Here is a 20,755-nt window from a genome sequence, read left to right as displayed (position 1 = left end):
CCCATCAGCACCAGCGCTCCTCATGCCGGGCCGGTCTCCTTGCCTCTGGCTCGGGGACTTTCTCCACAGAAAAATTTCAGAAAATGTCAATATTTTGTCAAAATAAAGTCTCAGTTTTGTCCTCTTCTTCTGTGGTTTCATCCCCTAAATCTGAGTTTTGGAACAAAGTCAAGGTCAAAAATTGAAGCAGTGAAAAACAAAACCACAGATGACCTCAGGTCCGCAGACCCTCCCATATTTCATAGAAGTCTTGAATCTATTCTTAACCTTCTCTATGTGACGGTGTGTGTGTGTGTGTGTGTGTGTGTGAGAGAGACAGATGCAGAATATGAATCATGAATGAGGACACATAAAGACACAGATCTCTGCCGCCCCCGTGTGGCCGCTGTGTGAAACTCTCAAGCTCAAAGAAAATCAGTTTGCAGTCCAGCTTGAATTCATAAAATATTTTTATTTTTTTCATAGTTTTTATTCAAAATCCCGACATGGGCCTATTTACAAGTATTTGACAGCGTTTAATAGTGCATATACATGTTTTTTTCCTCTTTCAAGTTTTACGATTTAAGTTAATAGTTTTGTTTTTTTTGGCTTATACACACGAGGGACTGAACACACTGTAATAACACTTTGTATATGTACAGCCAAAAAAAGACACAAGAGTAAAACATAAGAAACTACACAGTCGGGAAGCAGCAGGAGGAGGAGGAGGTTTCAAAGTGCTGCTCGTCTCGGCGTTCAGGAAACATTCTGCGGATATTTACAGCTGATGTTGTGGTCCTGATGCTGAGATATAGATTCCCTGTCACCGTGGCAACAACAGAAGCCTCTGTTGAGAGTTAACTGCAGGATGGAGTCTGAGTTTAACTCAGCGGGGGACGGGGGAACAACACTGGGAATAAATGAGACGATGAAAGTGCTAAATGTACTTATTTACATTTTGAGAAATACCATCACAAATAATAAATCCTTTAAATAATTAAAGAGTCTATCAGACGTTATTTACATGTACAATAAAAAAAAAACCAACGCGACTCCTTTTCTTATAAAAATGTGCAGCTATAAACGATGAGTCTGAGATCAACGGTGTCTCTCTTCACCTCTTCATCTCCTCTGTGTGTGTGTGTGTGTGTGTGTGTGTGTGTGTGTGTGTGTGTGTGTGAGTGTCTGTGTGTGTGTGTGTCTGTCTCTCTGCCATGTGTTGTGAGCCGGTCAGAAATAGGCAGGATCAGATGTAACTGTCCGCAGGTTAAATCCTGCAGTAAGCCACCGGTTGCCGGGGAGACGTCAGCATTACCGCGGGTGGGGGACAGACGTTGCGGGACGGTTCACCTGCACCGGCGGGCCGCGGCCGTCAGGTGGCCCGTGGCCGTCAGATCCTCTTACGTCACCTCTGTGTGACTTTTTAAAAACCCAGCAACAGAAACAGAGACACAGAAAAAAATCCAACAATTTCAAACTTCACACTCAGTCCTGCGTTGACAAAATGCAGTAAAACGTGAAGAACACATGGGTTACATACACGTATATATATCTTTTTATATTCTTTCTACAAAAAAAGCATATTAGAGGGTTTTTCAATATGAAATACTAATAGAAAATCTCAATGTGCAAAATCACCATCATTAGTTTTGTGCTAACTTCATCGTACAAATGTCCCGCGACAGCATTAATCCTTCGTCTCCACCGATATTAGATTGTGAATCACAACGATTGATTTGTTAATCGCTCCTGCGCCTGTGAGCCCTGCAATGTTTTGGGTTTGCTCACATACCGAAGAAAACTAGCGGCGCCTTCAGACTTGTCCTGAAGGAAGATAAATCCTGTTACGTGTTTGAGATCCCTCGGAGCCGCCGCGGTCATGAGCACACGGGCCGGTAAGTCCAAAGCCCCCGCCGCCGTCCGAGTCCTTGAGGAAGCGAGGAAGTGAGGGCAAAGAAGGCCGAAAGATCAGGAACAGGAAGAAGTGCGAGAAGAGAAAAGAAATGAGATAGAAAAAGCTAAAAGACTCCTCGCTCTGCCCGTGGCCCAGTGGCCTCGTGTTATTACAGCTCTGCAGCACCAACCTGATGAAAACCCGAAGCAGAGCGACCGAGTAAAATATTCCATCATCTTTGATCCGAGACAAAATCATTTTTAGGAATGTAGCCCTGTGAGCGAGGGGTCCGGCGCTTAGTGGCAGGGTTCGAAGGGGAACTCGGTGAGCCCACCGTGGAGCTCCACCGACTCCTCCGACCAGGAGATGACGTCGCCCACGAGGTGGCCGCCGCAGGTCGCCTGGCTGTGGATCTCGCTCGGCGTCAGGACCCTGGACCAGAACTGCAGATCGGACATCTCGCCCATGAAGGACTGGGTGACGTCGAAGCGGCCGCCCATCGTGTCCTGCGGAGAGCAAGGAGAACGTTTGACAACCTGAGACTGACTAGATCTTTTTATGAACACGATTCAACTTACAACGTTTTGCTGACTCTCCTGGATTTGATTTTAAATTGACAACAGTTTAATTTCTCCCCATCGATCTACACTTCACGTCCCTCACGTCACGGTGAAAAATCCAGACCCTTAATTCAGCAGAAGCCTCTTTTGGCCGCAGAGAAAGCTTCGTCTCATCTCGTGGTAAATCTCCAGGAGCCCCCCCCCCCCCTCGGATCTGGGTCAGTTTATCTTCTCCTTCCTGGCAAATCCTCTGGAGATCCAGCAGATTTGATGGGAATGATTCTGGGAATCTCCAGGTCTCTCTGTCAAGGACAGCGAAGGGTCGTCCCGGTGAACTCTTTAGGACCTTTCTGTCTCTGTCGTACGTCTTTAGCTCAAAGAGCTTCGTCTGACGAGGTTCTCCGTCTCTGCAGAGAACTTCTGTTGGAGCAACAGTTGGAGTTCTTGGTCACTTCTCTTACCAAAGAGTCCTGGTGGTGGTTAAAAACTTTTCCAAACTTTTCTCTGCGAGGTCTACACAGAACTTTTCTTGAACTTTGTGTCTTCTTGTTTTTTCTTTTGTCCTGATGTGCACTGATATGAATTGTGGGTTACCTGAAGTTCTGTCCGATCGGTTCAGGTGAGGTCAACTTCTGGACACATCTCACTGGAAAATCAAAGCAACCTGTGTTCACTTTGTCCATACGGGTCATTGAGTGTAGGTCGATCCGCAGAAGTGAAGGGGTGTAAATCATTTCTGAACCCTCTAGACGGTGACAGTAAAGTCACTTCCTTAATAGACTGTACAATCCTCTGTATTTAGTCCTTTACATAAGCAGGAAGTTTCTTAAAGAAATATTCTCTCTCGGCCAAGATGCTTCAGTCATCGTCACTTTCCACTCGAGGAGGTTTGCGCAGTGCTTCTCACTTAATCTAAGAACTCATTTCAGCTTCAGGCAAATGTATTTGAAAGTACATATCGGGCACTAAAGGTACTTTGACTTCATGGTGTCGCCCCTCCTTACCTGCTCCTGCCCCAGGACGAAGATGCCGCCTGGTTTGACCGAGTGCCAGGCCGACAGGTTCTGTCCCGAGCCCTTCTTCGCCCCGTCCTGGTAGGCCTCCCAGACGCCGTCGCGCGTCGACCACGTCACACACACGTGATGCCACTTCCCATCGGTCAAGGTGATGGGCAGCGTCACCGCCTTGACAACACGGGTGGAGAGAGGCCGAGAGGGAGGCAAAGGTCAGACATGAACTGAGGGAGGAAAAAAGTTCTTTCTTTTGATAATAAGTTATTAATTCACGTCCTGAGGATCATTGAACTGTGTCATTGATCAGTCTGGTGACCGTACAGAGTGTGTGACTCGGATTTAAAAAAACAAGAACGGGGAGTTTAGGCCAATCAATTACAATAATCAAATTAATTGCTTTTGCTGATTTATTTGTTGGGCTCAGTGCACAGAGAACGGGAGAAGGAAGGACGAGCATCTGTCTTCCGTTTAGGAAAAGAGAAAAGGCATCAGCCTCTCAGAGAATGAAAGATTACCATCCAAATAGAATAATTGAATAATATCCGTGTCAACAATCTGCGTTCAGGTTAACTCGTCATTAAACCAGAGATATACACCACAAGACAAATTTAATTCTACAAAATACTTTAAATGAGTTGTTGTTTTAAGCTCTTAAACATTTTTATGGATTTTGGTGAAAGGTATCTCCAATATACACCAAAGACCAGAATGTTTTTTGTTAAGCCTGCAGCTCCATTTGGAGTTGACATGGAAGGTCGTCATCAGATTTGATTCAAACCACCACGATACAAGACTGGAACATCACTCATACCTCCGCCAAGGCCCAACAAACCTACACACAAGTGAAAAAGTTTGCTGGGTCCGCCGCTTAATTGGCATCTGCACCAAAATTGATTGGGTTCTTTAACGCCAACAGTCCCTTGATGAAACCACATCCAAATCTCACACAGCCATTGATATCAGTCACCTGAATGTCCCTAATTATTTCATCAAGATCATCAATATTATTCCCTTTGAAATCTGTGGGGAAAAAACCCCAAACTATCCTTAATCGCATCGTTAAAGACAGTGATCAAGAATTCTTGGATCCGCCTCTTTCATGACCCATTCCACCAAGTTTCTTGGAAATTTGTTCTGTCATTTTGCATAATCCTGCTGACAAACAACTCGACCAACCAACCATCTGACCCACCAACCGAACAGGGGTAAAGACATAACCTCCTCGGTGGATCTAACGACTTTGCCGGTTGTCCTCATAATCAACAGTCTCTACCAGCATGAACGTGTCCATAGGTGACAAAAGTGCTTCAGGATAAAACTGAACTGGCAAAACATGCCGACGGTGTTGACTGGTTCCTACCTTGTCGTTGATGAGCAGCTCCATGGGGTTGCTGCCCCATTCGATGAGCACCAGCTCGTTGGCCTGGCCTGGTACGGCGTAGGAGAAGGGCGTGCCGAGGCCGGGGCCCGGCCCCGCCTTCAGCCACAGGCCGATGGTCAGGGCAAAGACCTCGTTGACCACCGTCCGCTTCATCCTGCCGTACATGTAGTTGGTCCTCATGGGGAAGTCGAGCAGGAAGGCGCTCGGGCTCTTCAGCTTCTTGTGGTCTCCTGGTGAGACGGTCGGACGGAGATACAGGGTTTAGATTCAACTCTGGCCTTTTTCAATGATCACTTATGTGGAGTATGTGTACAGTATGTGTACAGTGTGTGTACAGTGTTTGAGTGTGGGTTTGTACCATGGTTGTCCTGGCCGTGGTGCAGTTGGCCAATCACCGTTTCCAGCTTGCTGTGCCCGGCTCCCCGCGGACTCGTTTCTTTGTTGCTGGAAGGCAATCGTCGAGGGTGATGATCACTGCCGCGGTAGCCGTCACGGCGGTCGCTGCCGTGGTGCTTGTCGTGGTGATCGTCGTGGTGGCCGGGTTCGTGGTGGTAGTCGTGGTGATCGTCGACGTGGTGATCGTCGACGTGGTGGTCATCGTGGTGGTCGCTGTGATGGTCATCGTGGTGGTCACCATGATGGTTGCTATAGTGACCGTGATGCCGGCCGCGGGGCCGATCGTAGTGGTGCCCGTAGCTGTGATCGTGATGGCGATCACGGTGACCACTGTGGTGGGTGTACCGGGGCCTGCCGGGGTGGTGGTTGTTGTAATGGCTGTCGTGGTGGCTGTCATGGTGACCGGTGCCGTGGTGGCTCTCGTGATTGGTGTTGCCGCGGTGATCATCGTGATGGTCGTCATGGTGGTCGTCGTGGCGGCCGTTGGCGTGGTGACTATCGTGATTGGTGTTGCCGTGGTGATCATCGTGATGGTCGTCATGGTGGCTGGTGCCGTGTTGGTCGTCATGGTGGTCGTCACGGCGGTCGTCATGGCGGTCGTTGTGTTGACCGTAATCACGGTGATCTCGGTAGTAGGTGTGCAGCTGCTCCTCCAGGGCGGTGATCTTCCGCTGGAGGAGTTCTCTCAGGGAGCTGGAGTACGAGCTGGACGAGTTCCTCGCCTGTAAACACATGAAACATGAGACAAAGATCATTTCTAACAGCTTCACAGACTCTGATCTATGGGAGTAAACTACAGTACATCAGATTATACTTTATTTGATATTTATGAGTTGATTGGTATTATTGTTTATGTTTGGTCAAACTATTTTCTTCAAGGTCAACAACTGGACTGGAGGAAAATGTTTAGAAGTCAGAAGTGATTTACAGCGATTAAAAGAAAAATTGTTGGTCTGACATTTACATTTTTTAGGGGGATAATTTCCATCCCCCCCTTCAGGCGCTCATCCTCATCTTCCCCACCAGCAAATCCGGCTTTGTTCCATGCCAGCACACGCCACGATTAATATCCGCGTCTGGGAGGATGAAGCTAATTAGAGGTGAGGCTGGCTAGCGGCCTGCCAGCGCGTGGCCAGACGCCGGCGGCGCAGACATCCTCTTTGAGGAGGCAGGGACGGGAGGTAAAGCCTGGCTGCGCTTCTCACCTTCGGGGCCGATCGAAGGGGATTTCTGGCAACACTTTCCCCAAGAGTGGCCCGAGACCACCTGCACTCACAATGAGGCGTTCACAGGGTCTTAGTCTCTCAATGTGACACCGACATCATGAAAATGTTGTAACAGCACTAATGACTTTTTTTAAAATTTCAGTTGTGGGAACGTTCTTTAGAAAATGACACTGCAGAGTTATGACACTTTTCAGTTGTATATAAATAAGCACGTTGAAATTTTAGTTTATTAGTTTATTATATTAACATTATTATTGTGAATCCCAGGCAGAGTTTATAGAAGCTAAAATGAGACATTGTCAAGGCAGAATTCAAACGTTTGTGGCCTAAGATGGTTGAATTCTAGAAGCAATGGAACGATCATACATGCATACTGAAGAGTAAATAGGAGACATTAATTAAAAATGATTAAAACATAGCCTAAACATAGTCTCCTCTTTGAACAATGCTTGTGTCTTGACCTTGTTTCCCCAGATCTGGAATAAACATTAAATGAATGTTCATTTGACACCGACTGGCAGGTTGGACCCTCCTCCTCCTCCTCCTCCTCCTTCACGCCCCTGTCGTTCCTCTGAGCTGCCCTCGTCTGACGATTGGACACGGGGTTTGTTTAAGGTCAGGGGTGGTCAGGGTAATCGACTTATAGGGCAGCTTCCTGTTTGAGCTCAGCCTCGGCCACCAATATTCAGGGGAGGGGCCGAGAGCCGACACGTTGCTGAGCGGACATTTACGTCGCATGGCTCAGAGACAACAGACGAACAGCTGTGACTGTGGGTGGTGTGTGCATAACACGTCTGAATCCGACTTAGAAATATCAGGCTTTTATTCCAAGGTCACTACAAATCTAAATGTTTGACACTGAAAATATGTTTTTGCAGTGTAAAGAGATACCTTTTATTTTGTAGAGAACATAAACCTCATCCAATTGGTTGTAATGACTTAATGAAACACATCCTTCTTACAGACATCGTGGCAGCTGATTCGCCGGCTGAGCTCATCATGACCCAGAGTGACGCAGGCTTTGACCCCAATTAAGTCAAAACTTTGATCGGTTTCCGCCTCCCTGCTCCACTTTATCTGCAGACACACTGCTCAGCATTTTAAAATGTTTTCGTGGTGCAGAAAATCCATCTTTTTTTCCCAGCGGAAGCATCATAGCTTTAACTACAGAACGTGTTTCATATTTTTAAGAGAAGAGCGTGCTCCTCGCTCGTCCTGCAGAATTTATAGAGGATAAAGGAGAGTCACAAATGATTTGAGAGTAGATTTAATAAAAAAGAGCCTCTGTAGGACACAGTGACCGTGAGAAAAAGTAGCACAACCTGATCAAAATGTAATAAATGTAATGAATAGTAATTCTGTTTGCCCTGTTTGAGTTACATCAAGCCTTAGATTGTTTCCAAATGCTTTGTGTTACTATGTGTTTCAATGCAGCTGATTTAAGTGTTCTTTGTCATCATTTGTCAGACACCTGTTATACAACATTTTCAGTATAATATACAAGCTCCTACTAAACATGGCCTGGAGGGACATCTGTGCAAATTAACGTCACAAAAGATTTGCATTTAAGGTATTCCAGATTACTCTAATTGTATCCAGTTTACCCACCTCTCCAAAGCTATGTTTCCAAAAGTCTAAACCATTTTCAGAAAGGTACATAGGAAATATTCGCAGATCTTTACAAAACACGTGTCGCTTTAGAATCGCTTACTGCCCCTTCAAGCGTCTTGCCCAAGGACACTGTGGAATGCGGACCGCAATTCAATTACCTTGCACATTCTCTTACTTTCGTATTCAAAATAGATGCCAGAAGGCCATTTTCTCTCCGTGTCTGCACTCACCTGCAGGTTCTCCAGCCTCTCCTTCAGCGTCTGCAGGGTCTTGCCTGTCTGTTCGGGGGAGAAGGAGCTGTGTTTGCTGTTTGACGAGCCCTTCCTGTGGTGGGGGTCTGATCTGTGGCCATTGTGGGAGTAGTGGTGATCGATGCCGTGATACGGCGAAGACGGCCCGTGGTGTGACGATGATGACCCATGGTGGCTGCCGTGATGCCCGTGCTGGTCATCGTGGTGGTCATCGTGGTGATCATCGTGGTGATCATCGGGGTGGTCATCGTGGTGAGTGTCGTGATGGTTCTCGCGGTGGGTGTCGTGATGAGGGTTGCGATGGTTTTCGTGGTGATTATCGTGATGACCAATGCTATGGTGACCGCCGAAACCCTCGCACAACGTGAGCTTGGCAGTCAGCTCCCTGATGGTCTCCCGCTGGTCCAGGATGGTCTCCTTCTGCCTCACGAGGCTTTCTCGCAGGTGTAAGATGGTGGCTTTGGCCTCGTCTGACATCGTGCCTCGCCAGGTGCTGCCACCGTGACCGTTAGTGTGGCCGTTACTGCTGGGTCCATGGGGCACACCGGGTGGGGAATAGCAGCTGGGGTCTGCTTCCGGGGGAATTGGGGTGCAAACAAATTTGGGGCTAGTGCCATAGCTATATTCTATGCCGGGCAAACTGCCTGTTGCTGCTGCACAAGACAGGAAGTAGTAGAAAATGAGGGGACGTAGGGGGAAGAGAGGGAGGACGAACCCCAGAAAGGCTCCAAGCCATTGTCTGTACCTCACAGACAAAGGCATGAGACTCAGAGGACTGACGTCTCTGGCCATATTTGAGCAAAGTCCAAGATATTCCTTGATGAATGATAGTCCCAGGCCTTAATTTTACTGTGATGAACACCATGAATGAAGTTCACTGGTTTTGGATTGGAAGGTTTTGGCGAAAAGCATGTCAACAATGATTAAATCTTCTCCCAGACAGCATCAGACAAGATCCACAAACTCCGGGGCAGTATTCCAAACACACAAGAAGGGTGCTGCCAAACTCTTCAGCTGTTTGCCTTCAAGACGACCCCCGGGGGTATCACGCAGGGTTTCTTGGCTCCATGGCAAGTTAACAGGCCATGAGAGCTCGGCTGAGGTTTCCTGATAGGGTCTGCCGCTGTGTCGGGGAAAAGATTTTGGGCTCCTGCCAGCCAGGTGATCTCTCTTAGCTCTAAGGACCTCCTGTGTTTAGCAGCCAAGAATAATCCCTTTAACTTGGGCCTCTAACCAACCGTCAGATCCCAGAGTTCTCTCACCTATAGGATGTAAAGAAAGGAAAAAGATATAACAGGAGGATAAATATACAAGAACAGCTCAGAGTTAATGGAAAGAATAATAACACATTCCTTCATTTTTATAGTTTTGTAAGAAATTAGAAGAACTAAAGATCGCCACATTTGTCAAGACAATCTGTAAAAATAGATGTATTCATACAGTTTTTAGTATGATGTATTTTGTATAGGTGTATAGAAGGATTACAGGTAAATCCGACGTGATCGGCATTATAAACAATTCATCTCCAATTATCAAATCACCCCTTCAGTCTGTCAGCGTGTCCCGTGTGCACTGAGCCAGCAGACTACAGTTTAAGTTCAGTGACACCAGCAGGCAGATAGATAGATAGACAGATAGATAGATAGATAGATAGATAGATAGACAGATAGATAGATAGATAGATAGATAGATAGACAGATAGATAGATAGACAGATAGATAGACAGATAGATAGATAGATAGATAGATAGATAGACAGATAGATAGATAGATAGATAGATAGATAGATAGATAGACAGATAGATAGATAGATAGATAGATAGATAGACAGATAGATAGATAGACAGATAGATAGACAGATAGATAGATAGATAGATAGATAGATAGACGGATAGATAGATAGACAGATAGATAGACAGATAGATAGATAGATAGATAGATAGATAGATAGATAGATAGACAGATAGATAGATAGATAGATAGATAGATAGATAGATAGATAGACGGATAGATAGATAGATAGACAGATAGATAGATAGACAGATAGATAGATAGATAGATAGATAGATAGATAGATAGACAGATAGATAGACAGATAGATAGATAGATAGATAGATAGATAGATAGATAGATAGATAGACAGATAGATAGACAGATAGATAGATAGATAGATAGATAGATAGATAGACGGATAGATAGATAGACAGATAGATAGACAGATAGATAGATAGATAGATAGATAGATAGATAGATAGATAGACAGATAGATAGATAGATAGATAGATAGATAGATAGATAGATAGATAGATAGACGGATAGATAGATAGATAGACAGATAGATAGATAGACAGATAGATAGATAGATAGATAGATAGATAGATAGATAGACAGATAGATAGATAGATAGATAGATAGATAGATAGACAGATAGATAGACAGATAGATAGATAGATAGATAGATAGATAGACAGATAGATAGATAGATAGATAGACAGATAGATAGATAGATAGATAGATAGATAGATAGATAGATAGATAGATAGACAGATAGATAGACAGATAGATAGATAGATGATAGATAGATAGCTCCGAGGGGGAGGTTGTTGGGGGAGGCTGGTCGGCGGCAAGTGTAATCAGATTACAGCCAATTAATCTGGCCCCAAAACCACAGCCCAGCAATTCACATAATGAAAGCTGGTTTCCATTTGAAAGGTGGGTGGACATGTGGAGCTCAGTCGCTCACTCCGGAGCCTCGTGAATCCTCAGTCAGCGCGTTGATTGGATATTTAAAGGCGGCGCAGTGAAGGAACAACAGGGGAGTGATCCGGACAAACACGTTGATGTTAGTGCAGTGATGAAGAACAGTGAACCGAAACTAAATGTCCCCCTGCTGTTGAATTATATCAGGAAATAGGTACGTGGGTTCAAAACAGTTCCCACACTGTACACTGTACACATTCTGTAGCTAATACATTTATGTAACTCAGTGTTTCTGCAATTAAAGCAACTGGTGATTTTTAAAACACAAGGAATCTTGTCGTCAGTGAATATTTTTGACTCAGCTGAAAACACAATCATGACTTTGTTGTTCCGTAAGTTCGTCACCGACACTGTTGTAGAAGTTCCCACGAACACGTCGTGGAGAAATCAATTGATTGGACATTGGACTTGGAAACGCAAACATCCGTGGTCTGTCTTTAAGAATCAGGATCTTCTGCTGTGATGGAACCCAGATTGAACTGTCGGGCCTCAGTTCTAACGGACATGATGCTGAGAATTGTTTCGTCCTTTGTTCCAGCCGCACAACGGCATAAGGTGAAGCCTTCAGCACGATTAATGAGTTCAACCAGGGAGCGGCGTCCGGATCCAAGAAGTTTCGGAAAACAGGTTTCGCTCTAAGCGCCTTATCTCTTATCTCTTATCACCACCTCAAAAACACCAACGGCACATTAAGCACAAACCTCTTTCATGTGCACTTTCTATGTCCTCCTGAGAAAAACAACGCGTTGTCGTCTCTTCAAACCGACTAAACCACACTTCTTCATAGAGGTGACCGATACAGAAAGGCTCACGTGCGACTCGTTGATTTCGTGACTGTCCTCCACCAAAAACAAAAAAACATCAACCAGATTGTTTGTTCAAGCAGCTTATTACGACGTAGGTGACCAGAGGTCGGCGGTGGACCGGGTAAGTCCGTCAAGCTTTTGAATTTCAGTGGATTTGCTTCTATTCTGTAAAGTAAAGACGTGCTGATTCTGTGCCATGTCACCATCCCCCCTAAAGGGGCAGTAGGCGACTCTAAAGCAATACACGTTTGGGAAAATCCCTAAATATTTCCTCACGGCCCGTTAGCTGTCGGTTCTGTGTGTGCGGCCCCCAAAAACTGTTGGTCTTTGGCTCAGCCCCGGTGCGGTCCGCTCTGGACAATGCGAGCGCAGTTTGTAAATATCACCCGTCGACACGTTAAGAGACCAGCTAGCTGCTGTGTCGGTGTCCCATACCTGAGGATCGTGGGTTCGCAGCTCAGCCAGATCAGGAAAATCACGACAAAAACAACAAAGAGAGAAAAACAAGCTTTCTCCAAAATCGCTTGCTGCCCCTTTGACCATACAAGCTTATCAACCATGCGTTGGTATGGCAAATAAATCCTCACGAAGCTCTGAGGTGAAAAGTATTTGTGGCGTACCTCCTGTCACCGGTAGAGGTCAAGAATATATATCTTCCCCTGTACAACGTACGCATACTGTAGTGAACTGACGTTCACCCTTGAACAGAGGTCTTTGACTGGTATGAATCTGATTTCAAACCGAGCATCACAGGCCACTTTAAGTTTGACTGAAATCCTTGTCAAAGGTCCATTTTTTCAAAGACGTGGTCTTAAAGGTGAAACTGATCCGACAACAACACCATCATCTGTCAGTCAGTCGAGTCCTGCCGTCTGATACCTTAAAGACCACATCAGGGGAGATTTAGAGGACATGATACTTCGCTGATGCACATGGCCTCAGGCATGAGCCCCCGGACAGCCATGTATATAAATATATATATAAATATGTATATATATATATACACATGTCACTCATATATGAATACATTTGCATATATGTTCTGTTATACTAACACACCTTTAATATGATATAACGTGTCACAATATGTAAAACAATTTCTATTCTAATATAAAACAAAGACAAACAGCCCATATTATAAAACATGTGTATGTTTTTAATGTTTTAAAATGTGTTTTCAGATATTAAAGAGTTTTTATACCTCCCGAATACAAATATTGTTTTGTTTTTAGATAATAATTTTGACATATTTTATAAATATATGTATTTGTTTGCTCTTTTACTTTGTTTGAAAATCAGCAACACGTCTCCTCCTCCTCCTCCTCTTCTTCATCATCCTCTTGCTCCTCCTAAGGGCAACAGACTAATAGGATTGGTTGGCTTTAATGCTATTTAACGAGGGCTTGGCTGCAGGGTCCTGGTTCTGAAACCCGACCCCACATATTTCATCGTATTGAAATATTAGGTTCAAATTCATTACGACAACAAATATCGCCAGTTTCGAGGTTTGATTTTTGTCATTTGGAGATTTAAAAAAATAATTGTGGACTGGATTCACTGAGCATTCTGACTATGGTCTCCATGCATATATACATTAAATCATATGAATATCATTATAGAAATGTACAGGGTGCACATTTAAGCTGAAGGCCTTGACCTCCCTGCAGCTTAAAGAAGCCCCTCCCCCTTCTCCCTGAGCTCACCTCTCTCGGCCTCACGCAAGTTTTACAACACTAAAATCATTTTAAATTAATTTCCTTATGCAAAAGAAAAGTGCATTAATGTGCAGGTCTGAGATATGGAAGTGTTGAAACAAATATCTTTTATCATCCTATTATTGATTCATATCTCCCAATAATACACTCTGCTGATAATAGTCACTGATATCATGTGAAAAAATGACCTTGATACATGTATATATTATTATAGATACTGTATATAACTCTCCTGATGATTTCCTGCAAACAGACGCATCTCGGCCATAATCCAGGAGAGTAAATCCACGCGCGGGAAAAAAACTCTTCTTTTCAACGACAACATTAATGATATGCAAATCACACAATCATTTTTTGTGGATGTATAACAGAGATTTGTCTTGATTTAAAAATCCTCCGAAAGGAAGAGAAGCCAGAGGAACATGTTGTTGGTGGAGTGGATGTTTCCCCTAAAAGAACTGGACTCGAGTCCGAGGTCAGCGACCTGCCTTCACCCCCATCAGCTGACTCCCCGTCACGTGAAAAGCCTTCAGGGTCAAGGGTCAGGAGTGAAAACACAACGCGAGCGCGTGTCCTGGTGGAACAGAATCAACTTTCATCACAAGTTGTGACCAAAAAAATACATTTATAGGAGAAAAAATGTCACCAGAGGGATTTTTTCCTGTTTTTCTTTCTGACTCTGATTCGATAACGACGGAGCAGTTTGTACTTTCTGTGTAACCTTGTTTAAACAGGAACTTCATGTGAAGTTCAGACCCATTTCACACGCATCTGTCTGTGAAGCACTTTCCCTAAGTGCCTCGCGAGTGGAGGACGTTATAAAAGCTGCTGAAAATGACCCAGAAGGAAAACTTTGAGGTTGGACCATCTTCTCCTTGCCTGACGATTTCAAGTCCAGTGTTTTAAAGCCACGCCATCATTTCTCTTCACTCTTGGCCGCGGTGTCGTGAGGCGAGAGCCGGCGTCACGCTCTGTTCTGAGCGTGGATCACGGATCTCCTCGCGGTTGCTTCGGCCTCCGTAAGCCGCCTCCGGCTAATGAGCGGGAGTCAGAGCCAAGGTCTCGCTGCTGCACGTGACCGCCGGGCTCGTCGCCGTCAGCGTCTCCTTCTGAGGCGCAAAAATCTACACTTTCTTCTTTGTCACATTGCGTCACCACATTTCCCCCCGAACAGATTCAATAAAGGACAAAGATCAAAAACATGTTGAGGGGAGGAACCGTCTCCATCATCTCCATCCAGAAGCTCCACCATCAACAAGAACCACGGGAACCCACCTGCTGCAGCTTTACTGAGTCTACTTAAGTGTCCAATGGGTTTTAAATTCAATGACGCCAAACCAAACCTCAGACGATCAAAAAGATATCAGTCCCCCAAACGTGCACAATCATTTTTCATCAAGATCCATGAATTATTTTACTGGGAAATGTAAAAAAAAAAACCCCTGTCCTTTCTGCAAATGTTAAAGAAAAAGAGATTTTTAAAAATCCCTAGACCCGGCTGGATTACCAGATTCATCCGATTCTTTCTTGGCCCATGTCCCATCCTGCCACCAACCAACCAACCAACCAACCAACAAACCAACCAACCAACCAACCAACCAACCAACCAACCAACCAACCAACCAACCAACCAACCAACCAACCAACCAATACATGGACAGGAGTTAAAACATAACCTCCTCAGACAGAAGTTAAACAAACAAGCAGGTCTTTTAGTTTTTAAACAAAAAAGAAACACTCACAGACTTTTACAGAGAAGCACAGATCTAATCAGGGACACTCCCAGTAAATTCAATGATTTTACGAGTATATTTCTTATGAAAATCATATTCTGTGTGCGTCGTTGTGGTTGTGTACTGTATAGCAGAGTACACTATATATAAACACAGGATAGCTCATAAGCTGCATAATCACCCGGTCGGTTCTGTCCCCTGGAGAAAATCCGTCAGTGCATTACATAAGAAAATGAATCACACCAGCATTAAAACAACATCTGAACACAACAGTAATGATGTAAATGATACAATCACCTCGCTCAGCGTGAATTGACGATGATGAGGATTCTGAATCGTCGTGAAAACAACGCGCCCGAGAGGTTCGGCTCTTACTGTACCTTCGGGTTCCGGCAGTGATGGGAGGTCACTCCAGAGGATCCTTCATCAGGTTACTGAACGTTTTACATTGGTCCCATTGGTTTGATTTCAAATAAATTCATAATCATTTAAAAAAAAAAAAGGAATCATATTGTTATAAAAGTTTTCTTACCTGCCTGCAAGTTTGAAGCCTCCGAGCTGGTTAGTCCATTCAGCTGGCTGATCAGCTTGGGGAGGATTGGCTTTAGGTGGATAATTTTAACTCTCTCTCCCCGTCCCCCTCTCTCTCTCTCTCAGACACACTTCTGTCTTTGCGAGGACAGACGTTGAGATAATGCGTTTCCTCACCTCGTCCCTGAACCTTTAACCATTACATCTCAACGCCAAACCACCAAACTTGACCCTGACATTTCATCTCCTCACACCTTTCATACCCTGTCCACGTTCTTTCAGGCCGGAGTAACTCATGTGAACATCTCTACGTCACCAAACCTTAACCCTCATTCGAACGTGAATACCTCGAACCTTTCGTCTATCGACCCTCAAAGCCGTTAGTCCTGATCCAAACCCCGTGGATGTGTGCGGTCGAATCGTCGAACTGGTCGTCACGCTGAAGACGTCTGCTCTCAGAATGGAAAGTGATTCACGTTTATTTCACACAAAGAAATAAAAACCAACAAGATCCTTCATCAGCCCACAGCTGCTCCTAATAGAACAGATCAACTACTGGTTTTATCTTAGTTGCATTGTAAAAATCTACTTTTCTATACTGTAAAAAAACATTCCCTGTGTCTGCTGACCGACTGAAATCCCAGGAACTGGGTCAAACTGTATTTGAATTCGCTCCAATCACTTTGGCATCCGAAGTGTCTTTAATTGAGGATTCAGTTGAGCCGTTAGTCCTGATCCAAACCCCGTGGATGTCAACCACACCTCCCCGTTCAACAGGCTCGCGACAGAGGACTAAAGTCCCACATCTCCGATTGGACGATTGACAGAAGCACAAATGACCCCACCAGACGACACAACTACAAAACAACAAAAAAGGGATTGTACGCAACGGGATCGTAGAGGTACAGACCTCATCACGTCAGAAAGACTGGAGCAGACTTTGGTGTCTGACGGAGAAACAGTGTCTGAAACATGTATTCTCAGCAATGACCAGCAGAGGGCGACTCCGATGGTTGTTTGATATTTGTGAAACGATATTTCACCCCTAGTGGCATCTCATTTGGTTCGTCAACAAGCGTTCAGTCCACGTCTTAGATATTTGGACCTTATTCATCATCATCAGTCGAAATTGACACGTTTCTTTTCAAAGAGATAAAAGATCATGAGTCATGAAGAGGTGACGCAGTCGTCCACGGGAGCTTATCAGCAGGTCTGGATCTTTCGTCGCCCTAAGCATGTTTGGTAAGCCTGCGCAGGATAAATCCAGGTCTTCTCCCCGTCGCTGACCCCTACGCAGTGACCAACCACCCTACTAGTTATTATTGTAACCTTCAGATTAGGTCAACGTGGTAAAGCCCGCTGGTGTGGGTTAAAAATAGAACCGGATTTCTGTTGGTTATGTGTTTATTGTTTGGCTTCACCGTCTCACCTTGTCCACTGAATACAACAAAATAAGTGTTTAAAACGTTGGTAAAGTTGGAAGTAGAGTTTTAATTGAAATTGTGTTTGACTGTCTCTCAGGTAAATGAACCACCAACAGCTCAAAACATGCCTTGCTGATATAACCTGAAATATTTCTCAGATAAATGTGAATATTTTATATGGTAACAGTGTTGTAGATGCTCAAATATGTGTTTTCTTTTAGAATAAACGTTTTTGCTCTCATGATGAATAATACTTAATTTGTGCAAGTCTCTTTGCAAAATTTTAATTTTGAAGAATAATCCTTCAATTTCAAAAATTCTAAAAATTCACCCAAAGACCCTCACTGCCACATTTCAAAAACATTTTGTTTTATTAAAATCTATATGTTAGTTTGAAATATTTTTGTAGCCACTTGTTGAAGGTCAATAAAAGAGGATGAAAAGTGTTTTCAGGCAGACTATACCCTGACTTAAAATAATTTTACATATTCAGTATTACTCTGCATCACTGTAATTATTATAGTATTATTATATTTTTTGTAATTTAAAGGGAAAAAACACATTTCACCTACGTAAACAGAAGTGAGTTCTTGTTATATCGACTTTAACAACCATTTTTTTAGTTCATTCAGCTATTAAAATATGTTCAAAGTACAAAATATGTGTTGTGAATTAACCTTGAATTAATTGGGCTTTTTCTGAAATTATACATTTAAGTAAATATAATTCAAAAAGCAAAAAATGTATTAAAAAAACACACAAGCTCACAAAGTCTTCTAGTCATTTTGAGAAAGTCCAGGACATTGTGTGAACTTATCAGTATTTTAATTTATTTCATGGATGAATCTGGGTTTTACAGTGGCCAACTGCATTCATTCCCTTCTATTGTTTTACTTTTCCTAAAAAGACTTTGGAAAATGTCGCGCTCAGCTGTCGGGGGAAAGCTGCTTGTTTGTGACAGTGTTAATAATCTTCTAAGTCTTTTAGACCTAGAAGTCATCAACGTTAACCCCCAACGAACCAACAGTCAATCGCCACCGTAACCCGCTTTAATCGCCGCAAAAACCTTAAGTCTGGGTCTAGAAATCTTCTCAGAAGTGGGAGAGTAGAAAATGATTATATTCCCCGACGTATTCATGCCAGGATGAAACAAAGCTCCTCATGTGGTAAAAGCATCTCCGACAGCGCAGGAGTGACAGATACATAATCGTTTTTGAAAAATGAGATAAGCACATATTAAACTCCAACGCACAGGAACAAAACTATGAATAAATTTGAATATCTCCATACAAACTTTCAAAAAAAAACCTCTGTCTGATAAAACGCTTGATTGACAGCTCAGGAGATGCTCGGACGCAACCACCGGCCTCACGACAGGGAAGTAACGTCTCGGAGTTCAGCCTTTGGTGAAGTCAGAGAGGGAGAGTGTTTTTTTTAAAGATATTTAATGGAAAAGTTATTAGAAAAATTGTTGTGAAGAAAAAATATGATGAATTTCACCTTGTTGCTGCTACAATTACTGTCCGTGTTAAAAGCAGGTGTGGTAATGAATTGTGTTTTAATGTTTCATATGGAACTGATGATGTTCCGTATTTAAAAATGAATTGAAATTTAAAGAATTAAATCTCTGCTGTGTTAAGTGAAAATTCAGTTGTTCTGGGTTTTTGTTCTGCCATAATTACCACAACACGTCATCAATAAACTGTATTCACGTATGAAGATGTGGACCGTGACCTGCAGGTCGTCGCTGACGCAGACGGATGATTGTGTCTAATTGTCTTCTGCACAATAAAAGAGCGACAGATGGAAGCTGGCTGCCAATAGGTGGAAGGATGACAAGGTCACACGGAGAAACGGGAGAACGAAAAGAACAAAATGTGTTCAGAAGAGTTTGTCTCTATGTTTGTGTACATCTGCCGATGACTGAACATTATATCTCTCACACTGAGGATGAATTACTTCTCAAACTTTATCTTAAGCTTTCCTCTTTTGTCCAGTTCTGTTTGACGGTAAATCTCTTTATCTCTCTCTACATCAGCCGCCGCTGTTGCTCAGTCTTAAAGGCAGAGGAAAAGATGTGGTACTAAGGTTAAGCAATGCTGCCGTGGGACAGAACACTGTTCTAATTGTGGTAATGCAATAACTAACTGAGCTGAGGAAACCTAGCCTGGCGTAGTCCAACTAATACTCAAATATGTATTAGTGGTAGAGGCGTTACCAACGGACGCAGACGGATCACGTGACGTTTGTTTAGAAACCCAAATAGAAAGACTTCTGTGATGTCTGTGATGATGATTCCACAATGTCTGTGAACCAGTGTTGACGTGTTTGTGGGAGAAATGTGAAAATATCTGGTTCTTTTAGTCAAATGCTCGTTCGTTAGCGGCAGCCATCTTGGTTTTTAGTCGCTTCCCTCTGCGTCGTGGTATAATACCCGCCCATTATGAGATAATCGGTCATTTTCTGCCGAGGACTCCCCAATGGAGGAGATACCGACTTAGGTTGACAGAGCAAAATTTTAATGAGCTCCGAGAATTCATATGGGTCCCAGGCTAGAGGAAACCTGGGTTTTGTGGACCGGATTTCGAGACGCTGCCGCGGGGTGAGGAGAGTGTCCGATATGGGAACCTCCAAATTGTGTTCAGACTCTTTGCAGATGATGTTGTTTTGTTGGTTTCATCAGACCACGATGCCGGGATGAGAGTCATTACCACCTGAGGCCACAGTGCTCTCCAGGGTGGAGGAGAGATAGTTACCCATCCCATCCCAGCCTTGGATCGTGAAGGATCCAAGGCCCCTGAGGAAGAGCTGGAAAGTGTTGCTTGGGAGAAGGTCTTCTGGAATACCATTTGTCTGTGAACAAATTTTCATTTTAAGAACTTCAGTAAGAAACAAACTCAAGCTAAATTAAGCTTATACGCTTTACACAGACTGAACCAACTTCCTGATCATCTCTTCGCTTCTAGATCTAGAACTAAACCCTCCTGTACTCTTGTACGATTGATTCTCAGTGGCCATCCTCCACAGCTTTTGACCGACGACAACAATTGCAATTGTGTATTTCGACAGTCTGTCAACACAAACCTGCCTCCTCCTCCTCCTCTTCCGAGCAGCAGCAGCAGCAGCAGCAGCAGTTCGTACATCCCAGTGAATCCTATTACCCCTATGTGTTGTTGTAATCTCATCAGTCCTCACTGCAACACACAAGTTCAGGGTTCAGGGTCCTAACCCTCTGCAAGTCGGAGGGATCAGAGCAGCTCAACAGAACACCCTCCACACTGCCCTCCCTCCCTGCAAGCCTTTCTGCCAGCTAGCGCCATCTAATGGCTGTGGTACACACAGGCAGATGTGGGACTGCAGTTTTCCTATTAAAGACTTGACTTCATTTAGAAACTAATATTATGCTGATAATTGAAGAAGAACGGCAGAAGGTCGCTGCCTGGTACATGCCAAAAGCATCTTGTTAGGACGCCTAC

The 20,755-nt window shown here is 44.0% G+C and overlaps 1 protein-coding gene across 1 annotated transcript in view; it reads right to left on the bottom strand.

Moving 5' to 3' along the window:
• Positions 1 to 459: 459 nt before the first annotated feature.
• Positions 460 to 20,755, bottom strand: part of LOC118292257 (filaggrin-2-like) — a 21,798-nt gene continuing 1,502 nt past the window's right edge. The window contains exons 1-6 of the mRNA XM_035621038.2: positions 15,857 to 20,755; positions 8,291 to 9,573; positions 5,186 to 5,945; positions 4,807 to 5,057; positions 3,438 to 3,617; positions 460 to 2,379 (exon numbers count right to left, since the gene is read on the bottom strand). The exon at positions 15,857 to 20,755 is cut by the window's right edge and continues 1,502 nt beyond it. Coding sequence (XP_035476931.1) covers positions 2,170 to 2,379; positions 3,438 to 3,617; positions 4,807 to 5,057; positions 5,186 to 5,945; positions 8,291 to 9,103 — 2,214 coding nt within the window. The 5' untranslated portion in view covers positions 9,104 to 9,573; positions 15,857 to 20,755 and the 3' untranslated portion in view covers positions 460 to 2,169. The remainder of the gene's footprint in view (positions 2,380 to 3,437; positions 3,618 to 4,806; positions 5,058 to 5,185; positions 5,946 to 8,290; positions 9,574 to 15,856) is intronic.

Source organism: Scophthalmus maximus, chromosome 22 (genome assembly GCF_022379125.1).
Source record: "Scophthalmus maximus strain ysfricsl-2021 chromosome 22, ASM2237912v1, whole genome shotgun sequence".
In the NCBI taxonomy this organism is placed as follows: domain Eukaryota; kingdom Metazoa; phylum Chordata; class Actinopteri; order Pleuronectiformes; family Scophthalmidae; genus Scophthalmus; species Scophthalmus maximus.
Note: the sequence above shows the minus strand (reverse complement) of the source record. Positions and strands in the feature narration are given on the sequence as shown.